Here is a 23,120-nt window from a genome sequence, read left to right on the forward strand (position 1 = left end):
TACCCTGCAGAGCACCTGCTTAGGAATGCTTAGATGGACCTGAGATCAAACCTGTGTCCCTCAGAAAAACACCCCAAATCAGCTGAAGCTTATCAAAGTAAAAGCAGTGGCAGCTCCCTTCCTCTATCCACACTATAAAGTACTACAGCCAGTAACTATCCCACTAGAACAACTCCTCCTTTCATCACAGCAGCTTGGAAAAGATTCTGGATAAAACAACAGGACAGGCAGCAATACAAAACCATTTACCTGCTTTAATTTTAAAGCACTGCTGCAAACAAGAACTAGCAGGAACTGTCACAACAGAATCAAAATATTTACATCCACATTTGTCAAACATTTTAAGGCCTTTTTATTTTAAAGGGCAATGAAAAACCACGGAGGTGGTGCTAGCAGATAAATGCAAGATCTACTGTGTTTCATCTTGTAGAGACAAATTTGAATACTCCTTTCCCAATACAGCAAAGTAAAACAGCACTTTCTAAAATAAATAGCTAATGTTAAGACAATGCCAGGCTTTAATACACCATTTATTTAAGATAAGGTAGTAAACTGTACAGATTTCTAGTATGGTTTCTTTTTTCATATATAACAGTGTAGTTGACTTACCAGATCCTCACACTCTTTAGGCTTGTAATACTTTTGAGGATCTGGGCCTAAGGCTAATTTCATAATTCCATCTGATGATGGATATTAAAGGTTTTATACAATTATTTAACACCAAATGGAGCAGTACTAATTTACATTACAGTAAGTCAGCATACAGTAGTTATGCTATAGCTCTTGTCCTCTGTGAAACATGAACCAACCTGTCTGAGCACAGCAGGCAGCATCTAAAGCTCACTGCCAAGGCCTTTCCTGAGGGCCCCTTCCAGAGCACAGCCCTGACCTTCAGCCCACTGTGCCTAAACCAGATCACTGCAGCTCAGCACAAGCGCTCAGGGGTGCCAGTGGGGACACAGCCCCAGCTGAGCCCTCCCAACCACAGCAGCAGTGACCTGCACAGCCCTGGCCTCTCAGGGCAGCGTCACAGGGGCCACAAAGGTTCTCCACCAATTCCCTTGGCACAACCAGAGCTGGAATGGCTCAGCCCAGCCAGGGAGGCACCAGGGACAAGGGAGAGCTGGGCTCCTCTGAAACGAGTATTTAGCAAACTTTCTGTTAAAGACAAACTGGAGGTAAATGTAGACAAGCTTAATTAGGTGAGAGTAATTACTGAATTTAGAAAACTGCAAACAGTTGGCTGTATATTCAAAATGAATAAAATGCTAGCTTGCAGGAGTTTTGGAAGCATTTATCTACTGTCACAAGGTACCAGTACATCTTTTAAATTACACCTGTGCACAGTTCAAACAATCTAAGTATCAAATTTTCAGAGTGAAACTTTTTCTACATGAAGCCAACTATTTCTGTAGTATTTTATTAATCCAGCCCAATGGATTTTATGTTCCTTACCTGTAGAACTACTTACCTCATCATGCATCAAAAACAGTAAGAACAAGAGTTGTCTTAACAGATCAATTTCTGATAAGAAAGTTAAGACAGTGCACAGTAAATAAACTGTATTTTAATGTGTTACAAAAGTAGTCAATAACCAGACCAGCTCCCTGACACATCCACTACCACTCGGTTTGACACAGATCTCCTTCCCGCTCGGAACAGCTTTTCCCCTGCTCTTGTCTGTGTTCTGTAACACAAATCCCGTTTACATTCGTGGTTCAGTTTGCACATACAGGCAGTCTGCATCAAGCCCAGTATCCTTCCAAAGCCTTTAGGGCTGGTCAGTCACACCTGGAAGAGATTTATCTGCATTGTCATGTGGATCATGTCAGCAAAATGAGATACAAAAGTCAGTTCCAGACAGTTGCTTTAGTAACAACCAAAAGACATAAAGACAAGAAACTGAGCAAGAGCATCAACGTGTCAAACTTTGAGCTAAAGCAAAAAGCAGAAGTTGGCTGTGTTTTTTTTCATTTGCCAGGTAATCTTTTAATGACAAATATAAAAAGACTGAAAACATCTCACTCTGACTGCCTTTTTTTTAGACAAATGGTCTGCTTTTATAATTACAAATATTGTGTAATACAATACTTTCTTTGTACTGCAAACCAACAAATACAAGGATGCAATCAATTTTCTAAGCATCTCTAAATTTGAAATGTGAATTACTATTTTTTTTTTTAATTCGGAAAGTTCTTAATAATTGTTCATTTTTGTTAGAAGATAACTCAAAGTACAACAACATCTAGACCTGTTTTTAAAGGAGCTGTCTTTCCTGACACATCTTTGAACATAAGCACTCCTTTCGAGTTCAGTACATTCACAAATAGCTCAATTAAGAACAGTATCACCAATGAATTGACTACTGGAAAGAGACAAAATTTACCAAACATACAGAAATATAAGTTTTACCATAGCAATTATGCATATCAAAAGATGACAACTGTAATTAATTTTAAAAAGATACAAAAAAGAGAAAAACCTGAATTACAGAAAAGAAAGTCATATTTATTTAATGAAAAACTAGAAGTTAATAAAAATTAGCAAATACACAAAAAATATACACAAACAGCAGCAATACTATGTAGTGACTTACAAAGGGGAGGTGAGGAGGAGGAGGGGAAGCAGCGGTCAGAGACCAGACCGCTCAACATGGCTTGTCAGTCAAAGGGGGAGGAAAAAAACACAAACAAAAACACGAAACAGTATCCTTTTCAACAGTACAATCAATCTACAAACAAGTTTTTAGAATTATTTTACAACATTTCCTGTAGAGTCAATTCTTAATACAAAAGATGCCCATTTTGGGTGTATATATATTTTCAGTGGTTTACTGTTGACTTATTTTAAATATATTAGTTACTACATGCAACTGCTTCCTGTAATTTAACAGCCTTTCCTTTTATTTACCTTCATTTATGTCTACCCTCCATCTACCAAATAATTTGTCTGACAGTCAAAGATGGTTACCCTATTTCTGCTAAATTAAATGCAACGGTTTTAAACACTGGCCTGAAGAAGTTTGATTGCCATTTCAACACATGGATATAGTTACATTGATGCCTAAATTGCCATTTTCTGCAAAGAGCTGTGCAATGCTGGTGTCAAAGACTAGACAGTCACTATTCATAATGGCTGTTGCAATTCCCTCATGAATGGATCGAGGAGTTGCTTCCCAAGTCAATCGCCGCCTATGCCCGTTTAGCTCGAGTCGATAAGCAAAGTTTTCTGCTTGCTTGCGTGTTCCTATCAGCTGTACAATTGCAAAGAACTGCTGGTGACCATCGTATTTTTCCTGTTTCTCCAACACTAGCATGAAATGAAAGCCAAAACAAGACTGCATCATAACCCAGTCAACAGCACCAGGAAGATTAATGTCTGTGGCCAGGAACACTATATCTTCTCCCTGCAGCGTCGTAATTGACTTATGCTGATGCATCAGGTGTGGCATTACAGCATCCAGAGAGCCTTGCCATTTACATGAAGCACCGGGACAGGGACAGGAGTAAGGCCTAAACTCACACAGCTCCTCATGGTCTGCTTTTTCTGTGTGTGGCAAAGTTATCTCGCAGCCGGAAGAGGCGTATTTACACGGGAATAGTACGGAATTGGCAACTTTCTCCATAGCCAGGTTACGGATGGAGCCCAGCGGGCCTCGGCAAGTGGGGCAGCAGGTGAGTTTGGGGCGACAGTTGCTACAGACCAGGTGGCCACTCTGACACTGCAGGATCGGTGGCAGCACATAGTCAAAGCACACGGGACACTCAAAGAGACTGGCCAAGTCATTGTTGGAGGCTGTGGTGCCCGTCAGCGCGGGCACCCTCTGCGATGGCGTGCACTTGGAGGTACCTGTGGGTAGTGCTGTAGCGGTCTGACGGCTCATTTCTGCAACAGAACAGAGAACAGACAATTCAGATCTCACCACACTTCACTGCCTCTGCATACAGCATTTCTTGAGAGAGAGAAATTAAATACAAGAGAGAATAAAATACAAATGAAAGCAGCCCCCCATGTAATACAAACTGCATATAAGGTACGTGTAGATCAGGTGCACACATGTTCAGACACTGGCACAACATGGAGACTGAACAACTGAAGAAGTTCTGCTCATTGTTCTAAAGTGGCATTTACCTACTAGAAGCTGCAAGGGAGAGGAGTAAAGACATACTAAAAATAAGAAGTTTGTTATAGTTGGTTTGTTTTTTAATATTGCATTTATGAAATGCTTCACCCAGATCACTTGTGTATCAACTCTGTGTATGGAACAATTCTAAGCTGCCATGTATGCGGAAGGAGGCATTTTTAATTAAAAAAAAACACAGTCTGAATGTGACTTTCTCTGTAATCATGTTTATAGTGTAATTTTTTGAAAAAAAGTGGAAAAACACAGCTCAGACAATTACTACCCTGCTTTTTTCCCAGGACAGGACAGTGACTCTTCATTTTCATTACTCTGCTACTGAGGCCCACAGCTTATGTAGCACAGCCACTGCTTCTGCTTCCTTAACTAAAAAAATTGTGAGGAAACCACAAAAAAAAACCCCCAAAGCAATTATTTATTTCATTTCCCAAATAAAACTAGAAATTCAAACTTCACTTGGTAAATTTGAGAATTCATTTTACCATGTAAACACTCAGACATTTGCAGTCCCTTGGAAAGGCCCTCTTGATGAAGTTCTATGTTCAGTGGAGCTCCCACTGAAGTTCTGTCCTCTCCCATGTTCCCAGACAAAGGGGACAGCTGTCTGACCAAACAGCCTGCTTGAGCATTCCGCAGATGTGGAACATTTGTTAACATGTTATGTTTTCCTGCACTCCTAACTCTCCTCCTTCTTGTGGAAAAGAAGTTACTGGCACTATCTGAAAAAATAAACCATACCTTTGTAGGTAAAGGGCAGTTAAATAAAAAGCTATCCAAAACTGGCTTCTGTTACAGAGTACAATTCTCAGCCACCCTAAGTGCCTCTCTGTGAGTACAACCAGCTCTGGATCTGTCACGTACATATAAAGCTCTCAAAATAAACCTCATCTTTAATCTCCTTGCTATTTGACATGGGAATATTAGGCAATAGGCAAGCTTCCCATATTTAGCATCATTTCACCCACAAACTTACTCATACTTGGACCAGACAGCTCAGAGCAGCATACTGTGCATGCTTTTGCAAGACATGCACCGTTCAGGGCACAAAGCAGTGGAACTAAGAGATTCCAACTTGCAAAATGACTTAGTCCTTGACATTCAAAAAGTAATGAGAGACAGACAAGTTCAAATTTCTCTACAGAAGTACCTCTCCCCAGAGCTAGAAAAAGTATGAGTGTCTAAGATTCGATACTCAGTCACTGATTGTATGAGTCTCACAAGCCCACTGACAGCATCTTCTTAACCCACCAAACTCTCTTCCTCCATCTCAGGCTTGGTGGTCTAGAAATACCCAATTCCCATCCTTGGGAAAAACACCCATGCAGCAGTTTTCAGTACTGGGCCATAACTGATACTGTAGAGGTATGACAAGAATGTTTGTGTCTTTTGGCTGTACCTTCCCACTGTGAGGCATTCCAGCTTTGATGAGAAGTTTAGGATGTCTGTGACGAATCAAGCATGTGTCCTGGGGAAGTGATGCTGCACCAGCGAGAGGACTGGAGCAGCAAGGCCTCTGCCAGCTGCAGTGCCCTGTGTCCCAGCAGCTGCAGGTGGGGGGCACCCTGCACTTCTGTGCTCCAGAACAAACCACTTGACACAGGAGAACCAATGCTGATCACGCTGTTTGCTCAGGAAGAGCTTGGAAATAACAAGCATATTCATATGTGAAATTCCAAAAGTACTTCCCTTCAAATATTGCAAACAACCATCTCAGAATGTGTGTGCTTCCTCTTGCCTGACCCTGTACGTCCTGATCCAGGGATCCCCCATAACCTGCAGATAACGCCAGTGAAAACCACTGCGTCAGACCAGTTCCCTGGGCAGCCTGACGAGCTGGGTGAGCTCTGCTGCCTTTAATTACACCTTGCTGAGCCCATGCAACAGTTAAATGAGGCATCTAAAACTTTGTGCAAGACCTTGTGCAAAGATGCACTCCCCACCTGAGCTTTCTAAGCACTGCAGAACTGTGTTAGCAGCGCTCCTGCGTGAGCAGCCTTACACACACCTTTCACAACACTCACAGGAGCAGAAAATGGAAATGAGCAGGAATCTGAACCAGACCACTGAGATTAGCATGCAGGAAAGACACAGGGTAAGGCTATAAACTGTAATTTACCAAGCCTAAACCTGCCCAAAGCCTACATTTTCATCACTCCTGTTAACACCAAGATGAATAATACATCTTTTATGGCTATCTCAAAAGTTACAAGCTAATCACAAGTAAAAGTTTTAACAGTGGAATATATTTAACCTACCAAGCTATGAAAATCATAATTAGAAACCAAGGAAAAACAACTACGGAACTGGTGATAAAGTCTGAAGGTATTTTTAATTACAAACCCCTTATTACAGGTAAAAACACCTATATGCAATATTTGCTATTTCATTATCTTTGTTTGCACACAGTAGGAACAAGTTTCTAAGCAACAGCAACAAACCAAGCAACACTAAGGTGTCATTTCCAAGAGTAGGTCCTGTAACTTTAATTATCAAAAAGACTGTATGTATTAGAAAATAATTATCCAACAGTAAGAGTGAAAAAGGAAAAATGCATCTTAAGATTTCCTAGTTCTAAATCAAGAAAAGCTGCTCTTGGTAATATCAGAACGCACCGACCTGTTGCTAAAAGCATTCTCGACAGTGTTCTGGGAAAGGTGACATGCACAGGCTACGGAGACCTCCCGCGGGACACAACGTAACAGCTCCACAAGCCCAGCTTTAAATACTGCGCATAAGGCAATTTAATCGGCGCTACCTTTCCCCTTGCAGGTTTTACTCCCCGGCAAGCACGCAGACCAGACGCCCTTCCAGGAATACGGCCCGCTGGAGGCAGATCTGCCCGTCATGGGGCGCGGAGAAGCTCATGGCGTGTCCGCGCAGCACAGACGGGCTCGGGGCACGGGCCGGGCACCGACCGCGCCGAAAGCCCCGGCGACCCCGGGCGGGCCCCGCGCCGCGCCCGGATGGCACCGCCCCGGGCGGGGCCCACCGCCCCCATGTGCGGCCGCGCTCCGGCCCCGCGCCCCAAAATGGTTCCCCGAGCTTCCCCCGGCACTGCCGGCCCGGGACGGCCCCGCCCCGCCCCGCCCGCCGCTGCCTCCGGGGGAGGACCCGGCTCGGCCCCGCCCTTCCCGTGGAACCGGGATCGGGGCCCGCCCCGCCGTGGGACCGGGATCCGGGCCCTCCTGCCCTCCCCGCGGTCCGGACGACCAGCCGGCCGTGCCTCACACGCTTCCCCCCAAATAACTGCTCTGAAAAAGCTACAGCTTCCATTCAAAACTCTTCTAAGACATGAAAATCACTTCCTCCTGCTTCAAGGATATTCCTCAGATGAGAATTTTTCACTGTGGATCTATAAAGTCCTATTCAACAGGAATTTTCTCCGTTTGTATAAATATTATTCAATTAAGCAAAATCATAATCTCAAGGAAAAGAAATGACCAACAGAACTAGAACAATGTGGTATATTTGATTATCTACTTGGACTATTAAAAAAAATGAGAACAGCTAAAAGGATAAAGCAGCTGGAAACCAAGTCAACATGCTCGCATGATGCACACACTTTGCTCAGAAAAGCTTAGACATTATGGAACGCTGATGTAATGATGGTAAGATCAGGGAGGTACAAGTTTCAGTGGGGGCAACAGAACAAACACACTGAGATAAACTGTTGTGGCCATATAAAAAGTAATGCTACAATATCTGAGTAAAGAAAATTATCTTTAAAAATGCTTTCATACTATTTGAAATCCTAGTCCTTTTCAAGAAGACTTGTATCAGCACTGTAAAACCTGCAAATAATGCCCAATTGCTACAAAAAACCCTGCCCACTTGATACAAAGCTTCCTTCAGTCTCACCCACAAATGTGCAATATACAGCATCCCACCAGGTAAGAGTCAAGAAAGTTTACAAGCAGAACAGGAAAGCTGAAGAAAAACTGCACAGAAACCATTTCTGAGACACTAAGAGCGTGTTGTGAGGTGTGTGAAACACGCCCTAGGCTCCCCCTCATGTGGCAGCGTCCCAGAGCACACCCACGGGTGCCTGGACAGGAGACAGCTGCACGGTGCCTCGGGGACAAAGCCTTCGGGACCCGGACCCAGAACCAAACTAGTGTGGGAATGGGAAGACACAACCAATCCACTGGTTACAAAGCTCTGCTGAGGTGCAGGCACACGGAAAGTAGGCTGAAGAAGCTGAAAAAGATGGCGTGCCTCATGTGCTAGGGAATTAACAACAGTAAATAGGACTAGACTGATACTCTTCCACTTCCAGCTTCTCACCTTCCCGAGGTGTTAGCTCCAAACACATTCTAGAAATCACATTTGTGCTTCACTGGCATACAGGGTACCTTTGTAAAATTCAATTCAGCATCACTCATTTCTCTCATATCAAGTAGCACATCTTCTCTCATATCCTCACCCATATCAAACAGATTAGACTTGAGTTTAGCATTTTACTTTGCTTTTGAAAGGGTAACTGAATATTAGTTTGGGGGGGGGGGTAAAAACCGCACAAAAGTTCTGTATAGTCATCTTAATGGTTGGAAGGGAAAAAGTCTCATGTAAGAGTGATAAAAGGACAGAAAAAATTATTTATCACTACTGTCTGTATGTGATGCAATAAAGTATTATTTTCTATGATGTTTCAAAACTGAGCTCAGGAACTTCCATTCAAAATACACCCTTAATGCATTACAGCCACCAGCAAAGTAATAGAAAAGCTTTCAACTTTTTCAACTGTACAATCATATCTGAAAATAAGACTTTTTTAACACAGTATTGTTAGAGTGCACTGGAAATGAGAACATGAAGTTGTGAAAAAACATTGACAAGTTACTTTTTTCAAGATGTGACACAAGCCAAAGAATTTCAAAACCCAAAAAATAAATGAAAGGTTGAAAATATTGATTAAACATAAAATACATCAGAGAAAAGTTTGCCAATATTTTTGATGAAACAAATATTTTTGGTTTTATTTTATTTAAAAGACATTTTAGGGCCCAAGATTTTGACTTTTGCAGTTTATCAATTTCTCTTTCCCAGCTCTCAGGAGATGTTGGATCCCAAGGGCCTGGAGGATCAGGCCTGGACAGACATGTGCACCCCTAATGAAACACAGCCTCTGGACCTGCTGGCCTACTTCAGAGTTTTTAGAAGAGTTTGTGACATAAATTATTAATCAACTATATAATACAATTTAGTCTCTATACACTCTGGTTTTGACTAATGAATTAGGATTTTTTTCAACCCTTCCAGACACTGTTTTCTTTGGTACCCTTAACTATGCTATTTATTTCAGACACCTCAGGGCTTCTCTTTTCCTGCAAAACAAGCAAAAGCTAGATGAATCCAATGTAACAGAATATTATAAAATGAGACCAAAATAAATATACAAAATTGAGTCAAGACTCTTGATGATTTCCTTTGCCAAAATGTCATCTGTCCAGTTCATCTCTTTTTCATACAAAATTAGAGCATTTCCCACTGCCTTGCAATGAGCCAAGTCTGCCTGAAACTGCAGGTAACTTTTTTCTTGCACCTCAAGACATTCCCTACCAACCCTATTTTCCAACCACCAGGAAGGGAAATCCCAACAGATTTATATAACCATGGAACTGTCTTTTGTGGCCACCACTGCAGTGAGCCCCCATGTTTCTGATGTCTCCCACATGGAGCAACGGCAGTGCCCATCCTGACCTCGGAGTTCAGCACACCGTGTGTGGCACGTGCAGACACAAACACAGCCATGGAAACACCAACAGCACTGTTACACCCACCAAATTGGAGTGACCTATTTCTAACTCAATGCAAAAACTTGACTTTGGTCAGTGCTCTTTGACTTCTGCCCCATCACAGTCGCTCACTGTTTCTCCTGTGGAGATATGCTGGAACACTCCATCAGCCCAGGAGATGTTTTTCCCTAGCTGTTAAAGATTTTCTTTCTAACAACTTTATACGGTAAGATTATGAAGGAACAGTGTCCTGTAGAAGACATACAATGACCACATCAAAATCACATTAGTAACCAACTACTATGATGCAAGTGTTGAATTTTAAACTCAACAAAGAACTTCAACAATTCCAACAAGTGAATAACCTGCTCTCCGGTCTAACAGAGCTTCAACATCTACTTTTGCACAGAATACTGGAGCTCATGCTGCTATGGTACTCCAACCTTGTGACAGAAGACAAGCTGAGGAACAAAACTTTGCGAAAAAACCTGATTAACCCTCAAATTTCATTCCAAAGGAAAACTGAAAATGCCTTATCAATAACCAAAACCTGAGTTTGGACCACTTACTCTGTACGTTATAGGTGGAAAACAAGCCAGCTTTCACACATTATATGTAGAATTAAATAAAAAAGCATGTTTCCTTGTAAATTCAGACCCCCTACAAATCACAAAGCAAAACAGGATGTTTATCTCTCCTGGTTTTTGAGCTTGGAAGGAAAGGAAGGAGGACAGAAAGCAAAAGCTACAGGAACCATCAAAGAAATTCCTGAAAATTTAAGCTATATTAAAACCAACTCAAAATTAATTGATTAAAATCAAATGCCACTGTGAAAAAAGAAAATGTAGTAATATATTAAATAAATTGGTATAAGCAACAAAATTTAAATTATTATTTGGTAATCTAATAAGCCACAAACTAGCCAGTGAAACTATATACAGCTAAACAAAAACACAGGGAAAAACCACTCTTTAAATACAAATCAAAACCAAACACTTGCATTAAAAAGATTGTGGACCACTTCCACATTGGACTATACCATATTTTTCCTTTTTAAAAACAAGCAAGTAACTTGTCTTGCTGTGACAGTGCCAAATCCCAGCTAGCAGAGAGGTGTGAAGACAGTGATAGAGAAACACTGCTCCAGGCTGTATCCTGCACACTCCTGCACCGCACCTGGTGGTGCTGTCTGACAAGAGCCTTCTCTTCCCTCATTGCCGAGCTCTGTATCCCCAGTGCCAGGACCAGCAGGCAGCCAATGGCCAGAGCCCTCCTTACCACAGGACACCCAGAGCAGCCCCCACACAGGCCATACAGCACCATAAACCATGGGATGGACCCAACCTGGCACCTGTGTCCCAGCAGCCTTCTGAGAAACCCAGTGGAGCGTGCCTGTCTGCAGCCTGCTGTGCTCTGCACACCAGTCTCAAAATTACAGTGGCAGAAACCATAGCATCTCAGAAAATAAAGAAAACTTCATATGCAAATACAGATAACTCTGTGCAAACTAAGAAACAGGGAAAAGATTTTTATTTTATTTTTAGTAGTATCTAGTTTCTGTTCACTGTGCACAGAACACATTGAATGGTGCTTTATTATAATCATCCTTCAACAATTCACCCAGTAATATCTATAAACACAGGGAGACAGCTACGTTTTTAAAAGTTCTGGACATACAATGCTGCAAATAAAAAGTAAGGCACACATACAGAAGGATCAGCTACAGAGTAAACTAGTAAGAGCAGCAGAAAAGAGAAAAGCAAGGTATTTTTCATGCTCTAACACATACTGCCATTCAGAAGTCTCTAAACAGGAAGGACTCAGTTCTACAAGGCATCACAGATGGGCTCTGTATACAATTACTCTCTATTAGAATTTTTTAAGAAAGGAAAAAAGAAAAAGCAACCAACACCCTCTGTAAAGATTAACAGCAAACCATACCACGTGTGACAATTTGGGGGCTGTTTCTTTCCTCAGTCTGATTTTGCAAACCCTATACTCTTCAGTACATGCTGTAATTGCCACGCAATATTGCATCACCATTTCTGTGTCTGTGGCAGACACAGGGAGGAGGGTGTGGCATGGAAGCACCTACCTTAATTCAGTAAGGCTCAGCTGAAACAAGTACCTGTACTTTGATGTGTCTTCACCTACCAAGTCTTTCTGTGATAACTCTTCCAATTCAAATTCAAGACCTATTTTATGCTCAATATTCTTCCTGCATAACTTAACAATAGTAGGGAGCAGACCATCAGAATAACCAAACTTAATCAAGGAGACCTACAAATACAGACTGCCCTACAGGAGACTGACCCGTGACACAGAAAGCCCCTCTGCAGGAAGTCAGGACAAGATGACATACTCTGACTACTTTTATATAGATGCCTCCATCTTGTTCATTGCTTAGGTTTGTACATGCTTCCATTTTAAATAATCACTTCTTCTTGGGATCCTTCAATTGTTCTGTATTCCTGTATGCAGTCCTCGTAACAGTGGAGCCTGTGTAAAGTATGGCAACCTAAACTCAGGAGGGCAAATATGTAGGGGAGGGCTTGGAAAATCAAGATACTCAATGCAGAGTAAAGACCTTGCTGCCACAAGGTATGTCAGGTATGGATCCACAAATACAGCATCACAGAACACACTCTAGTGGCACTGGAAGACTAACTTTTAACACCCCAGAAATTATTAATTTCTCAGAACCTCTAGTACTAAATTACACAGAATCTCTAGTCAATCTGAGAGTTTGTACAAATCTGTTTTTTTTTAAATTAATTTAATCTTCAAAAGCAAGAATTTTTAGAAGAATGTCCGATAATGTATTTATTTTATCACAGACACACACCACAAGGAGAATAAAACACACAACATTTAAAAGTAAAGGATTGAGTTTGTATTTTTAAAATGGACATTTCTGAATTCTGGAACTAAAATTTTCCTACTATGCATTCTATTTCAAAAGGAAAGCTGTGGAAATCTAAGGTGGGCCACAGGTTTTTGTATTTTGTTGATATACCATAGGTAGAAAACAGCACTGAACTTAAGGCTCTAAGCAGTGTAAGACCTTAGCAAAAGAAATACAAAATTACAGTGGGATTTTTGCATTTCTGATGGTTCCACACTTTTCAGTACTTTATTTCTTTAAACTCCCATTTTCTGCATGCCTTGTGTTTCTGGAACCTATTCTTTGAAGCCCATGTGCCTCACCATTAGAACCAATTCTGTTTTATTTCAGTGACTTAGCTTTTCCCCACTCATCAATTCTGAATCAAATGTTTCTTGTAATGTAATGAAAATTCAATTGCCACAATAATTAGTGTTTTAAAAATTATTATTAAAATGTTAATCAAATTCTCAAAGTCAGCTACTGACAACTCTGCAGCCAAGCCTGTTTACACTGCTGCAGAGAGCAACAGTTCTACAGCTTCTCATCAAACCCAGAGGTTTAAAATGCAGCTTTAACTCACAAGTAAGGGCAGTCTCCCAGAAAGCACAGACCAGAGATGGGTGGGGCTGCTGACACCAAGTTGCATGAAAAGACTGAGCATTCCTTGAAACCTTTAAAAAAAAAAAAAAGCCAAGCAAACCCACGATTAGTGGTGCAGAGCACAAGTCTGCGGCAGGGGAGACCTGGGGTTAGTTCCTGTTTTGTCACGAGCTTCTGAGTCACCACAGGCAAGTACTTCCCTGACTTTTACAGGTTTTAAACTACCACAAGTAGCTGTGAGTCTCACCCATTAATGCAAAAAAGGAATGAAATTACTTGATAAGGATACCAAGTTAACCCTGTTAGACCCTATTCAAATTTACTTCAGGGTAGTAATACCTGAATATCATTACACACTAAAAGACACTGTTAAATTATTTAACATCTCAGTTTTTATAGTCCACAATCATCAGACTTCAATCATTGTTTACTTTTAAACTCCTGCTCCATATGGATAACTGCCCTCTACTCATTCCAGTATTTTGTACATCAAAGAAACAAATTATGGAGACACTGGCAACACCCTTCTCACTACTTCTATTGTATCTAATCTGAAGGCCCTCCTGATTTTATGAAAAGTAAAGTAACCTTTCTTTAAAGGGATCCTTGAATTATTAAAAAAAAAAAAAAAAATTCCCTCAGCCTTTTTTTGTAAAGCTCCAAATTCCCAGATTTTCATGCAACTTATTTAAATTCAGCAGAAAAAAAACCTGTTGAGCAAGAGAATTACATGTTCTTTTATTGCCATTAAATTCTGGTCAGGTACATCTCAAACGCCAAGTAAAATGTACGCACTATTTCACTTATTTGTATTGCTTGGAAATTGCTTCATGGCATACAAAATTAAAATTCTGTCATAATCACTCTGAAGTCAGGCCTGAGTCTGCATCAGAAATTAAAACACAAGACACTATAAATGGTTTGGAACTGACAGGAGTAGACATTTTTCTACTTCACATTCTCTTTATCCACACATTCTAAATTCAAGACCTATCACTGTCTTTCTCTGCAAAATACTGTCCTTTCTTCTGTTAAGGTATTCATAATCAAAACTTGAGTGTGCTGCAGTGCTGAATCTCGAACATCAACTCTTAGCCATGAATCACTAAAAGCTGTCTAAAGCACAGTTGTAAAATTCAGTACGTTTTAGTGTTTTTCTTTTACACGACTATTACAAAAATAGAATAGGTTGGAGGATCAAGCACTCAAAAAATGGGAAATAAAAAATTTAAAGTTTCATAGGCAACCTTAAGTCTACTTCCTCATATGCACTTTAAAGAACAGCTTTCAATGTAACCTTTTTTTTCCTACACTCAAGTCCATTAGTAGTTGAGCACCAGTACACCCATGGAAGAATTATGACTGTACAAGGAACAACAACTTTTGCTTAAACACACCACCTGATTTTAAAACAAAACTGTTTAGGTCAGCAGGTGGTTTTAATACGCACAAAAGTGGTCTCAAACTCACTGCTTTACAGGTGCTGTTTTGGAAGTATGTCAGCTTCTATTATGGAATGCGTATTTTTCATCTGTAAAATTTCCTTTCTAATAATTAGACTTGACCCAGCACAAAGCCACACTAAAATTTCATAGCACACCATCAACATCTGCCAGCCAAATGATTCCCCAGTCACACCTGTGCAACCAGTCTCCAAATTACATCCTCAGTGCACTTGTGCAATCACACAGATATCGGACACAGAGATGAACCCTATACAAATTAACTCCCAACTGTGTTGATGCCTTCATGCACAAAAAGGGGGAAAATTCCTGTGAATAAAAGTAGTTTTTTGACTCTAAAGACTTCTATATAAATATATATTTCAAAATAAAGTAATTCAGAAACCAAAATATTAGTTGAGCAGAGCATTTTCACAAATTTTACAAGAAGACAACTGCAAATGCACCTTGTGAGACAGAAAGGAACAAGACTTAAGGCTCAAATATAGGCAAAAGTTATCAGCTTTAAACACCAGTAGTTTCTCTTTTACACCTTAAAGTGGGGTCATACAGGTATCAACACAAAAATGCATATCAAAGCATGTTTAACACATGATTTCCAAAACAATATTAGGTAATTTAAGAAGATTAAAATATAAAACTGTAGCAGACCCATGTTGGTTAAAAAAAAAAAAAAAAAAAAAAGAGGTTTAAAAAAAAAAAAATTACAGCAAGGAGTTACAGTCACCACTTTTCAAAGCAGCAACATGCCATGTTTTAAAGTCCTTACATATTTTAATAGTACTTTTAAGAAAACTGCTCAGTTACAATATTTTAGAGCTTTCACATAGCACTACAAGAAAATGGTTTATCTATCCTACAAAGAACGACCCACCAGATACAGGCTCCATGACACCAGGCCCACACACAGAGGATGCTGGAGTGTGATTCCACCATTTCCACAACAAACAAAAGCAGGCTGCCACCAAAGTGCGTGGTTGTGATGCCTGCTTTTTACCCACTGGTTTTCTTTCTCTTTAAGGTAATGTATTCAACAAGACCAGTCTTGCACACGTCCCTGAGCACTTCCCCTGGACCCCAGGAAGCACCAAACCCAAGTGGCAATAGAGGGCCCAGCCATCCTTTCCCAGCTCTAAGCCTGCCCTGACAGGGGCCCGAGCACACCCGCAGTGACAGAGGGTGTCACCTCCTGCAGCAGGGCTGAACTCAGGTCCCATGGTGGCAGCTGCCCTGGGAAGGACACCAGGGGACAGTCACCCCTCTCCTCACAGGTGGGGAGTTTTCAACTGAATCTGGGACTAAAACTGCTCTGTTTCATATTCCCACCAGTGGCAGCAACACTGCAAGGTAACACTGGCAGCCCAGCAGAAACTGTACCTTGGATGTGCCACAGCTCACGTGGTGCTACATCTTCTATTATTTCTCCTTTCCTAACACTGACATGTTAACAACAACTGACCACGTATTTTAGGAGTAACGCTGACTTTTGAAAAAATCATAAGGGGAAAAAAAAAAAACTTTTAAACCCCACTTCAAACTAATACCTACCTCACACTTTAGCATGAAGCAACTTGTACCAAATGTACAAAACAGAAACTTTGTATTGCAGTTGTCATCACCTTGTAAAATATAAGACATATAACTTTCCCTCATGAAAGATCTGTAACACGGAGCAAACAGAAACAACAGAGATAAACCTTTTAACACATATATATTTCTAAGTTAGACACCAATTCTAGAAGTTTTTATGCAATTTATTTTCAAGCTTTTCTTCCTCTAGTTTAACACCAAATTGCTTTAAAATACTCCTATTCCAGTTAAAACCTTTGCACAATCCATACATTAGCAAAATTTAAAGAACAATTTTCCTTCGACATACTTAATCTGAACATGTATTTGAAAGTAACTCCTAAAAGTGTGGCATATTAAATGTTCCTCCTTGACAGCATTAAAAAAAAAAAGAAACAACTTGAAAAGTGACTGACTTTCTTCGAAGACTAAATTACTTTTTGCTCTGTTCAGTACAATGCACAAGAATTCTAGAAAGGACCTTAAAATATTTAAAGACTTCATGCCACTGTGCTGATTTTTCTTTGGGTAGTTTGTTTTCTTCGCAGTGGCTGGGACAGGGCTGTGTTTTGGGTCTGTGCTGGAAGCAGTGCTGATAAATAGATGGTTTTGCTATCACTGAGCAGGGCTTGTACAGTCAAGGCCTTTCCTGCTTCTCACACCACCCCAGCAGTGGGGAGGCTGGGGGTGCACAGCACCTTGGGAGGGGACACAGCCAGGACAGGTGACCCCAGCTGACCAGAGGGATACTCCAGACCGTCTGGCATCACGCTCAGCATGTAAAGCTGGGGGAAGAAGAGGAAGGGCAGATGTCTGGAGTGATGGCATTGGTCTCACCAAGTAAGCACCAAGCACCATGGAGCCCTGCTTTGCTGGGAATGGCTGAACACCTGCCTTGCTCGTGGCAAGTGGTGAAAGAATTCCTCAGCTCGCTTTGCCTGTGTGTGCAGCTCTTCCTTTACCTATTACACTGGCTTTATCTCAATCCAAGAGGTTATTTTTGCTTTTACTCTTGCAATTCTCTCCTTGATCCCGCAGGTGGGGAAGTGAGAGAGAGAGGCTGTGTGGTACTGAGCTGCCAGCCAGGGTTAAACCACCCCAGCCACACAAACCACACTTCAAAGAACTTCTCTTTCACTTTTAAGGAGTGGATGAGTAATTTTTTAAGTGGCCAAAGTTATCACTACACTCTCCTTGTTTTTCTTCATGTCCAGCAAGGTCATCAATGGCTACAAGAAGAGATAAAAATGTGTTTCTGCATAAGGCAGACCACAAAGGCAAAGGTCAGCAAATGTCTCTAGAGCAATTTACTGCTCTTATATCAACGGCCCTGGAATATATCCATGGTAATTTTATAATTAATTTTACCATGTGCAAGAGGACAAATACAGATTTTATCATTTAAGTAACATTTTATTTCCTCCCTGAAAACACAGGGAGCATATTCAGCTTCTATAAAGAAAAACAAGTTAAAATCAGAAGTGGGCCATTTGGTTAGCTGTAATTATCTAGCACTTTATCTGATTAACTGTGTACTGTGGAATTAGTAACCAAATCTCTCATTATTCCTGCGATAACACAAAAAATAATTTTATACAGTCACTCAAACAGGCATATATTTATAATAGCTGTCCTGGCCATTACAGAAACATGGTATTCAGTTTGGATTGGAATTAGAATCTCTCTCTCTCTAGTGGCACAAAACTTAAAGACTATTAAATGAGGCATTAATGCTGGTTTTTGTCTTCCTTTACTCCATTCTAAACAACTAACAGCTGAACATACTCTGGCATATCAAACAATCTTAGGTCACTGACTTAGGAAGATTTTTGCTTACATGCATTTAAGTGCTAACAGCACTTAAACCTGAAGAAACAGCTCATGGTAACAACACAGTATTTATGAATATCTCCCAATTTCTAACCCACAATATGAGACTGTACACAGAAAACACACATCAAAATTACATTTTTATCATGCCACTGAACATTTAGGAAAGGAACAGTATGTACACTTTGAAAAAGAGTAACCCGCTTACAACAAATTTTTCTTACTAATGAAACATTCCTATAAATGAAAACATTCTATTAAGATAGTAATGTCTCTGTTGAGTATTTTGTCAAAAAAAAAAAACAAAAAAAAAAACCCCTTACTATTTTTTTAAATTACAACTAATTTTCATGTTTTTGAATGCTGTTTTCCCTTCAAAAACCAAAGCAACAGAAAAGTAAAAAAATCTGCATCTACCATGTTCATGACATTTAAGACTGTAAACTTTGGAGTTGAGATCCTGAGCTTCAGACACCACGTGATGGCTGAAATGAACTAGAGCCTGCCAGCATCCTCACTTGAGCGCTGCTGCTTTCTGCAGCAGGTAGCACCAACAGCACTGAGCAGGAATTCAGGTAACCACAGTCAGTGGCTGCAAACAGTGTGCTCTCTGCCTTTCTGCAGACTGACTACATGCACTACAACTGCAGAACTGAGTTCTTTAGATGTATCAATGAAATTATCACTCATTTAACTTGCCTATGCTGCTTCAGTTTAGCTCCTGAAAATAAGACGATCATCAAAGCAAAAGATACATTAATAATCCATTTGGCAAAACTCAGTCCGGCTGTTAAAGCTGACTGTTACAAGACTAAAAGCACTACTACTACAGAAGAAAAATAAAGCAAAGTAATTCTAACTTAAAATTAAGGAACATCATATTTCTAATTGCAGCTGCATGGACAGTCTTCCACAATTTTTCATCTGAAGACCATAGTTCATAAAACTGTCCTACTTGATTTCTTTGAATTTTCAGACCAAAGAGTTGCTTCTCACATGAACATGCTCCCCTTTTCCACATTACAGGCAGGTGTCTGACAATTGAGCAGGATTTCTTTCTCAATTCACACTAAGCAAAGAGTAGCAACTCTACTCAAACCTAACTATGAAAAGTACTCATGTTATTTAAAGTATTTACTTTCCTTAGTTCACACCTACTTAGCTGGAGCCACTGAATTTCTGAGCTAACTCCTCCACTACAGTCCAATAGGACTATGGCATTAAAATATTATCAATAGAAATGGCACAGTAACAGTTAAGCTACTCCATCTGGATATGCACTTTCAGGTCAAAAATGCCCCTCATTTCATCAGGTTCAGAATTCTTGGGCGACAACAGATTTCTAAAATTATATCACTGATTGGTAGGTTGTATTCTTGCACTTTTCTTTACGATTCTTCACTGCTGTGAAAAGGGCAAAGGCTATTTAAGAACATTAGTTTCCATCGAAATGAACACAATTTCTAGCACTCGATTTTTACTTTAGGTATATTCCTCGAAGTTATTTTCTGCAACCAACTACTAGTCCAGAGATCCAAGCTTTAGCCTAAAAAACTCTGTATTACTGTACCTGTACTCCAATAACTCTAATCTTCTTGCAGACCAGCTTGATTAAATTAGGGTTAAGAAGAGCCCCTTCCATTTTCCCTCCCCCTCTGGAATGCACCGTGCTAGTCTCAGTTTAGAACGGAGATAAACAGACAACTGAAACTATGTCCCGAACGTGGAATATCCCGTGTCCTTCATGACCTAGTCCAATTAACTATGAGCTTCCTAACAGACACTCACGTGCCACGTTAAATAAATTAAATCATTTTATCTATTTATTTGGACTATGAGTAGACTGCTCATTACAGAGACAAGGCAACATTCACCCAGACTGGTTGAAAACGAGGGCGCAAGGAGAACACTAGAGAAATATTGTACTAATATAAGCATAAAAGTGCCACCAGCTCACCACCCGAAAAGAAACTTGGTTCTTCTCCTGAAGAAATACTTAAGATGCTTTGCCTTTCACTACAAACGCCGTTGTCTCTCGTTCTTTTAAAACCGTGGAGAAGGGGAAAGCATGAAGGTCCCCTGCCTTTTAATCCTTAATGGGAAGCCGTAGGATGGGCAAAAATCTCCCTCCCTCTTTGCTCTCACCGGATTAGGTAAGAGCCAGCAGCCCTCCCGCTAATGTCAGCGAGGGGCTCCCATTTACCCCGGCAGCCCGTTCCTGCGGCCCGCCGGGAGCTGGCAGGGGCCAGGCCGCCTCCCCGGGCCGCGCCGAGCCCGCGGCGCTCCCCGAGCACAAAGCGCGGCGGGGCCGAGGCCGAGCCCACAAAGGGGCAGCCCCGGGCCGGGCGGCGCAGGCCCGGGCCGGGTCGGGCAGCCGCCTCCGCCTGCACACAATGGCCCGGCGGAAGGGCCCGGGGCCGCCGCTCTCCGCAGGCCCCGCCGCGCCCCGCTCCCCCGAGCCGCGGCCGCCACACGACACCGCCCGCCCGGGCCGCGCTTAGGCCGCGCCGGGGCCTTGTCCTGAGGCCGCCCCGCGTCCGCGCCGGGGCCTCCCGCGGGCGGCGGCGGGGCCCGGGCGGGGGCTGAGGGCCACGCCGGGCGAGCCGCTGCGACTGCCCCTCGCGCTCCCCACGGCGCTCACCTGTGGGCGCCGGGCAGGGCGGGACCCGCTGAGGCGGCCTTGGCTCCCCCGATGGCGGCTCCGTGCGAGCCGACTGCGCTGCGCCGCTCCGGCCGAGACGCTCCGTGCGCGGCCCGAGCCCACCGCGCGCTCCCCGCCTCGCTCGCTCGCTCGCTCCCTGCGCCGCGGGCACGCGCCGGCTGCGCCCGAGCGATCCTGCCGCCGCCTCCGCGCGCGCGCTCCACGGGCGCGCTCCCGCCAGCGCCCCCCTCCCGCGCACGCGCACCCGCGGGCCGCGCTCTGCCCCGCGCCGGCCGGGAACAAAGGCCGCGCTGCCCCTCCGCGCACAGCCGGGCCGCTCCGGGCCCGCCACCCGCGCCTCTCACCTGGGCCGCCGCAGCGCCGCCCCGGCCCCTCTCAGCCCTCCGGCCCCGGGCGCTGCCGCGGCCCCGCGCTCCTGGCGGCCCCGCCGTGCCCGGGCGGCGGGAGCGCCCCTGCGCCGGCAGCGAGGATCGGACACCGCGGGCTCCGCGCCCCGGGGCCACGCGGGGACTGTCACAAGGGCTCGGGATTGTGTTCTAAAAAATGAAAGAGCCCGCAAAGTGGCCTCTCGCAGAGAGGCCGGGAACGTCCAGCACGGGGGCATTCTGGTGGTTTTAATGGACTGCTAGAAACAAACCCCTCCTCCGGTGTCTGTTCAAAGACTTTGCATAATTCAGGTTAGGTCCCCATCCAGCAATGTCCTAAATACAAACGTAACTTTCAACACAGAAACTGGATGAAAGAGATGTAATTACCATTGTGCTTACATATGCTTTGTTGGATTAGGACCACGCTCATCTACTGAAGCTATTCAGAGGTTTGCCAGAGGAGAGACACTGTTTATTTTATTTTCAGTAAAATATTTAAAAATATGTATTTGGTATCTTATTTCCATTTTTTGAATGACTGAAGCATTTTCTTGGCCAGTTTAATTGATTATCCAGATGGTTCTCAATATCGTCCTCTTTCCTTTTGATGACCAGTAAAGCACTTAGTTTTGTATAACATTCCTATGTTGAATCTGCCAAGTCTGCTCCTATTCAGAGAATTTTATGATTAATTTTAAGGCAGATTCTCAGAAATACATCACTGTAGTGATGCAGTGCAATATGTACCAAATGCACTCTTTAAGAATGCTCCTAAGTATAGATAATATCAATTATTTATTGTCAAAGGATGGCCAACTACAAGAGTTTAACTTCTTTACACATAATTTCTCCCTGCACCCCTTGTAGCTATGCAGTGGTTATTAAACCTTTTGCTTTAAGTATTCATGAGGGGTGATACACATGGCAATGACTGCCAACTCATAGTTGGGCTGACTTATTGAATTCTTAAAGAGATACGATTAAATAAAATATTACCTTTGTCCTGGATAGAAAGGACACAATCATGAAGCAACATATTTTCAATATTAAAGTTTTTTCCCCACCTTCAGTTTTAGTACAGAGTAGGGATAATCATTTGATGTATTTTTAAACATATGGAGGTCTATTCACCAGTGGAAGCTTCAAAAAAAAGGTACCATCCTATAGAGAACAAGGAAAAAAGCAGCTATAATAGTAGCAGTTCGTATTTTTAGAGATGAGAACCAGGATGCTTATCAGTTCCGGAAATCTGTGGTTTTGTACAAAGTATCTCTGTGGTTAACACTTTGATCCTGGAAACACACACTTTTGCTAAAAAAAGACAAGTTGGCAGTCTCACAGTCCTGTACCAGATCGATGCATTGCTGGTTGGTCATTATTAAACAACAGCATGCAAACAAACACTTGCTTTTCCCTGAGTGAAACTAGATTCTTGAGCAGTGAAAGTAATTAAACCCCATTTCTAATGGGATTTCTTTTCTCTGACCTTGTCACAGGAACCTCACAATTCATTCCCATGTTCCTGCTCCCCCCTGCAATGCCTCCAGCTTGCCCCCCTGCCTTAACCCCAGTGGCACCACAGCTCACTGTGCCTGCAGCTGCAGGTGCTGCAGAGCGAGCACCCAGTGCAGCTGCTGTGGGTACCACTGCTCCCTCACCCAGCTCACAGCTTCCAGCTCTTCCAGCACACCAGAGTCATCATCAGCACCGACACTTATCCCAGTTTTCCTCCACTATTCATCATTACGTTTTGCAAGGAAGTAACAGGAACTTCAGGGTCTTCCCTGACTTGAGACTTGAGACTAATTCCTCCCTCAAACTGGGGTGTCATTAGCCCACAGGATCATGAGTTAGTAGTGAGGGAT

The 23,120-nt window shown here is 42.4% G+C and overlaps 1 protein-coding gene across 4 annotated transcripts; it reads right to left on the bottom strand.

Annotated features, from left to right (window-relative positions):
• Positions 1-511: 511 nt before the first annotated feature.
• SIAH1 (siah E3 ubiquitin protein ligase 1) lies at positions 512-21,370 on the bottom strand. Of its 4 annotated transcripts, none has more exons than XM_058846030.1 (2): positions 21,232-21,370; positions 512-3,885 (listed from the first exon to the last, which is right to left on the bottom strand). In XM_058846030.1, exon 2 carries the CDS (start codon positions 3,881-3,883, stop codon positions 3,035-3,037), a length of 849 nt encoding a protein of 282 aa, XP_058702013.1. In that variant the 5' UTR covers positions 3,884-3,885; positions 21,232-21,370; the 3' UTR covers positions 512-3,034. The 4 variants fall into 4 exon arrangements, with proteins under 4 accessions (XP_058702013.1, XP_058702012.1, XP_058702009.1 ...); XM_058846029.1 differs by lacking the exon at positions 21,232-21,370 and adding an exon at positions 20,867-21,109; XM_058846026.1 differs by lacking the exon at positions 21,232-21,370 and adding an exon at positions 6,897-7,218.
• Positions 21,371-23,120: the final 1,750 nt, after the last annotated feature.

The sequence above is a fragment of the Poecile atricapillus genome, chromosome 10, assembly GCF_030490865.1.
Source record: "Poecile atricapillus isolate bPoeAtr1 chromosome 10, bPoeAtr1.hap1, whole genome shotgun sequence".
Classification (NCBI taxonomy): Eukaryota; Metazoa; Chordata; class Aves; order Passeriformes; family Paridae; genus Poecile; species Poecile atricapillus.

Bases quoted from the DNA above. Each gene is read 5' to 3' on its own strand.
- SIAH1 (XM_058846026.1), bottom strand. From the start codon at position 6,987: ATGACGGGCAGATCTGCCTCCAGCGGGCCGTATTCCTGGAAGGGCGTC. The intron at 3,886-6,896 runs GTAGCGCCGATT...GTTCTGTTGCAG, and splicing joins TAAAACCTGCAAGGGGAAAG to AAATGAGCCGTCAGACCGCT.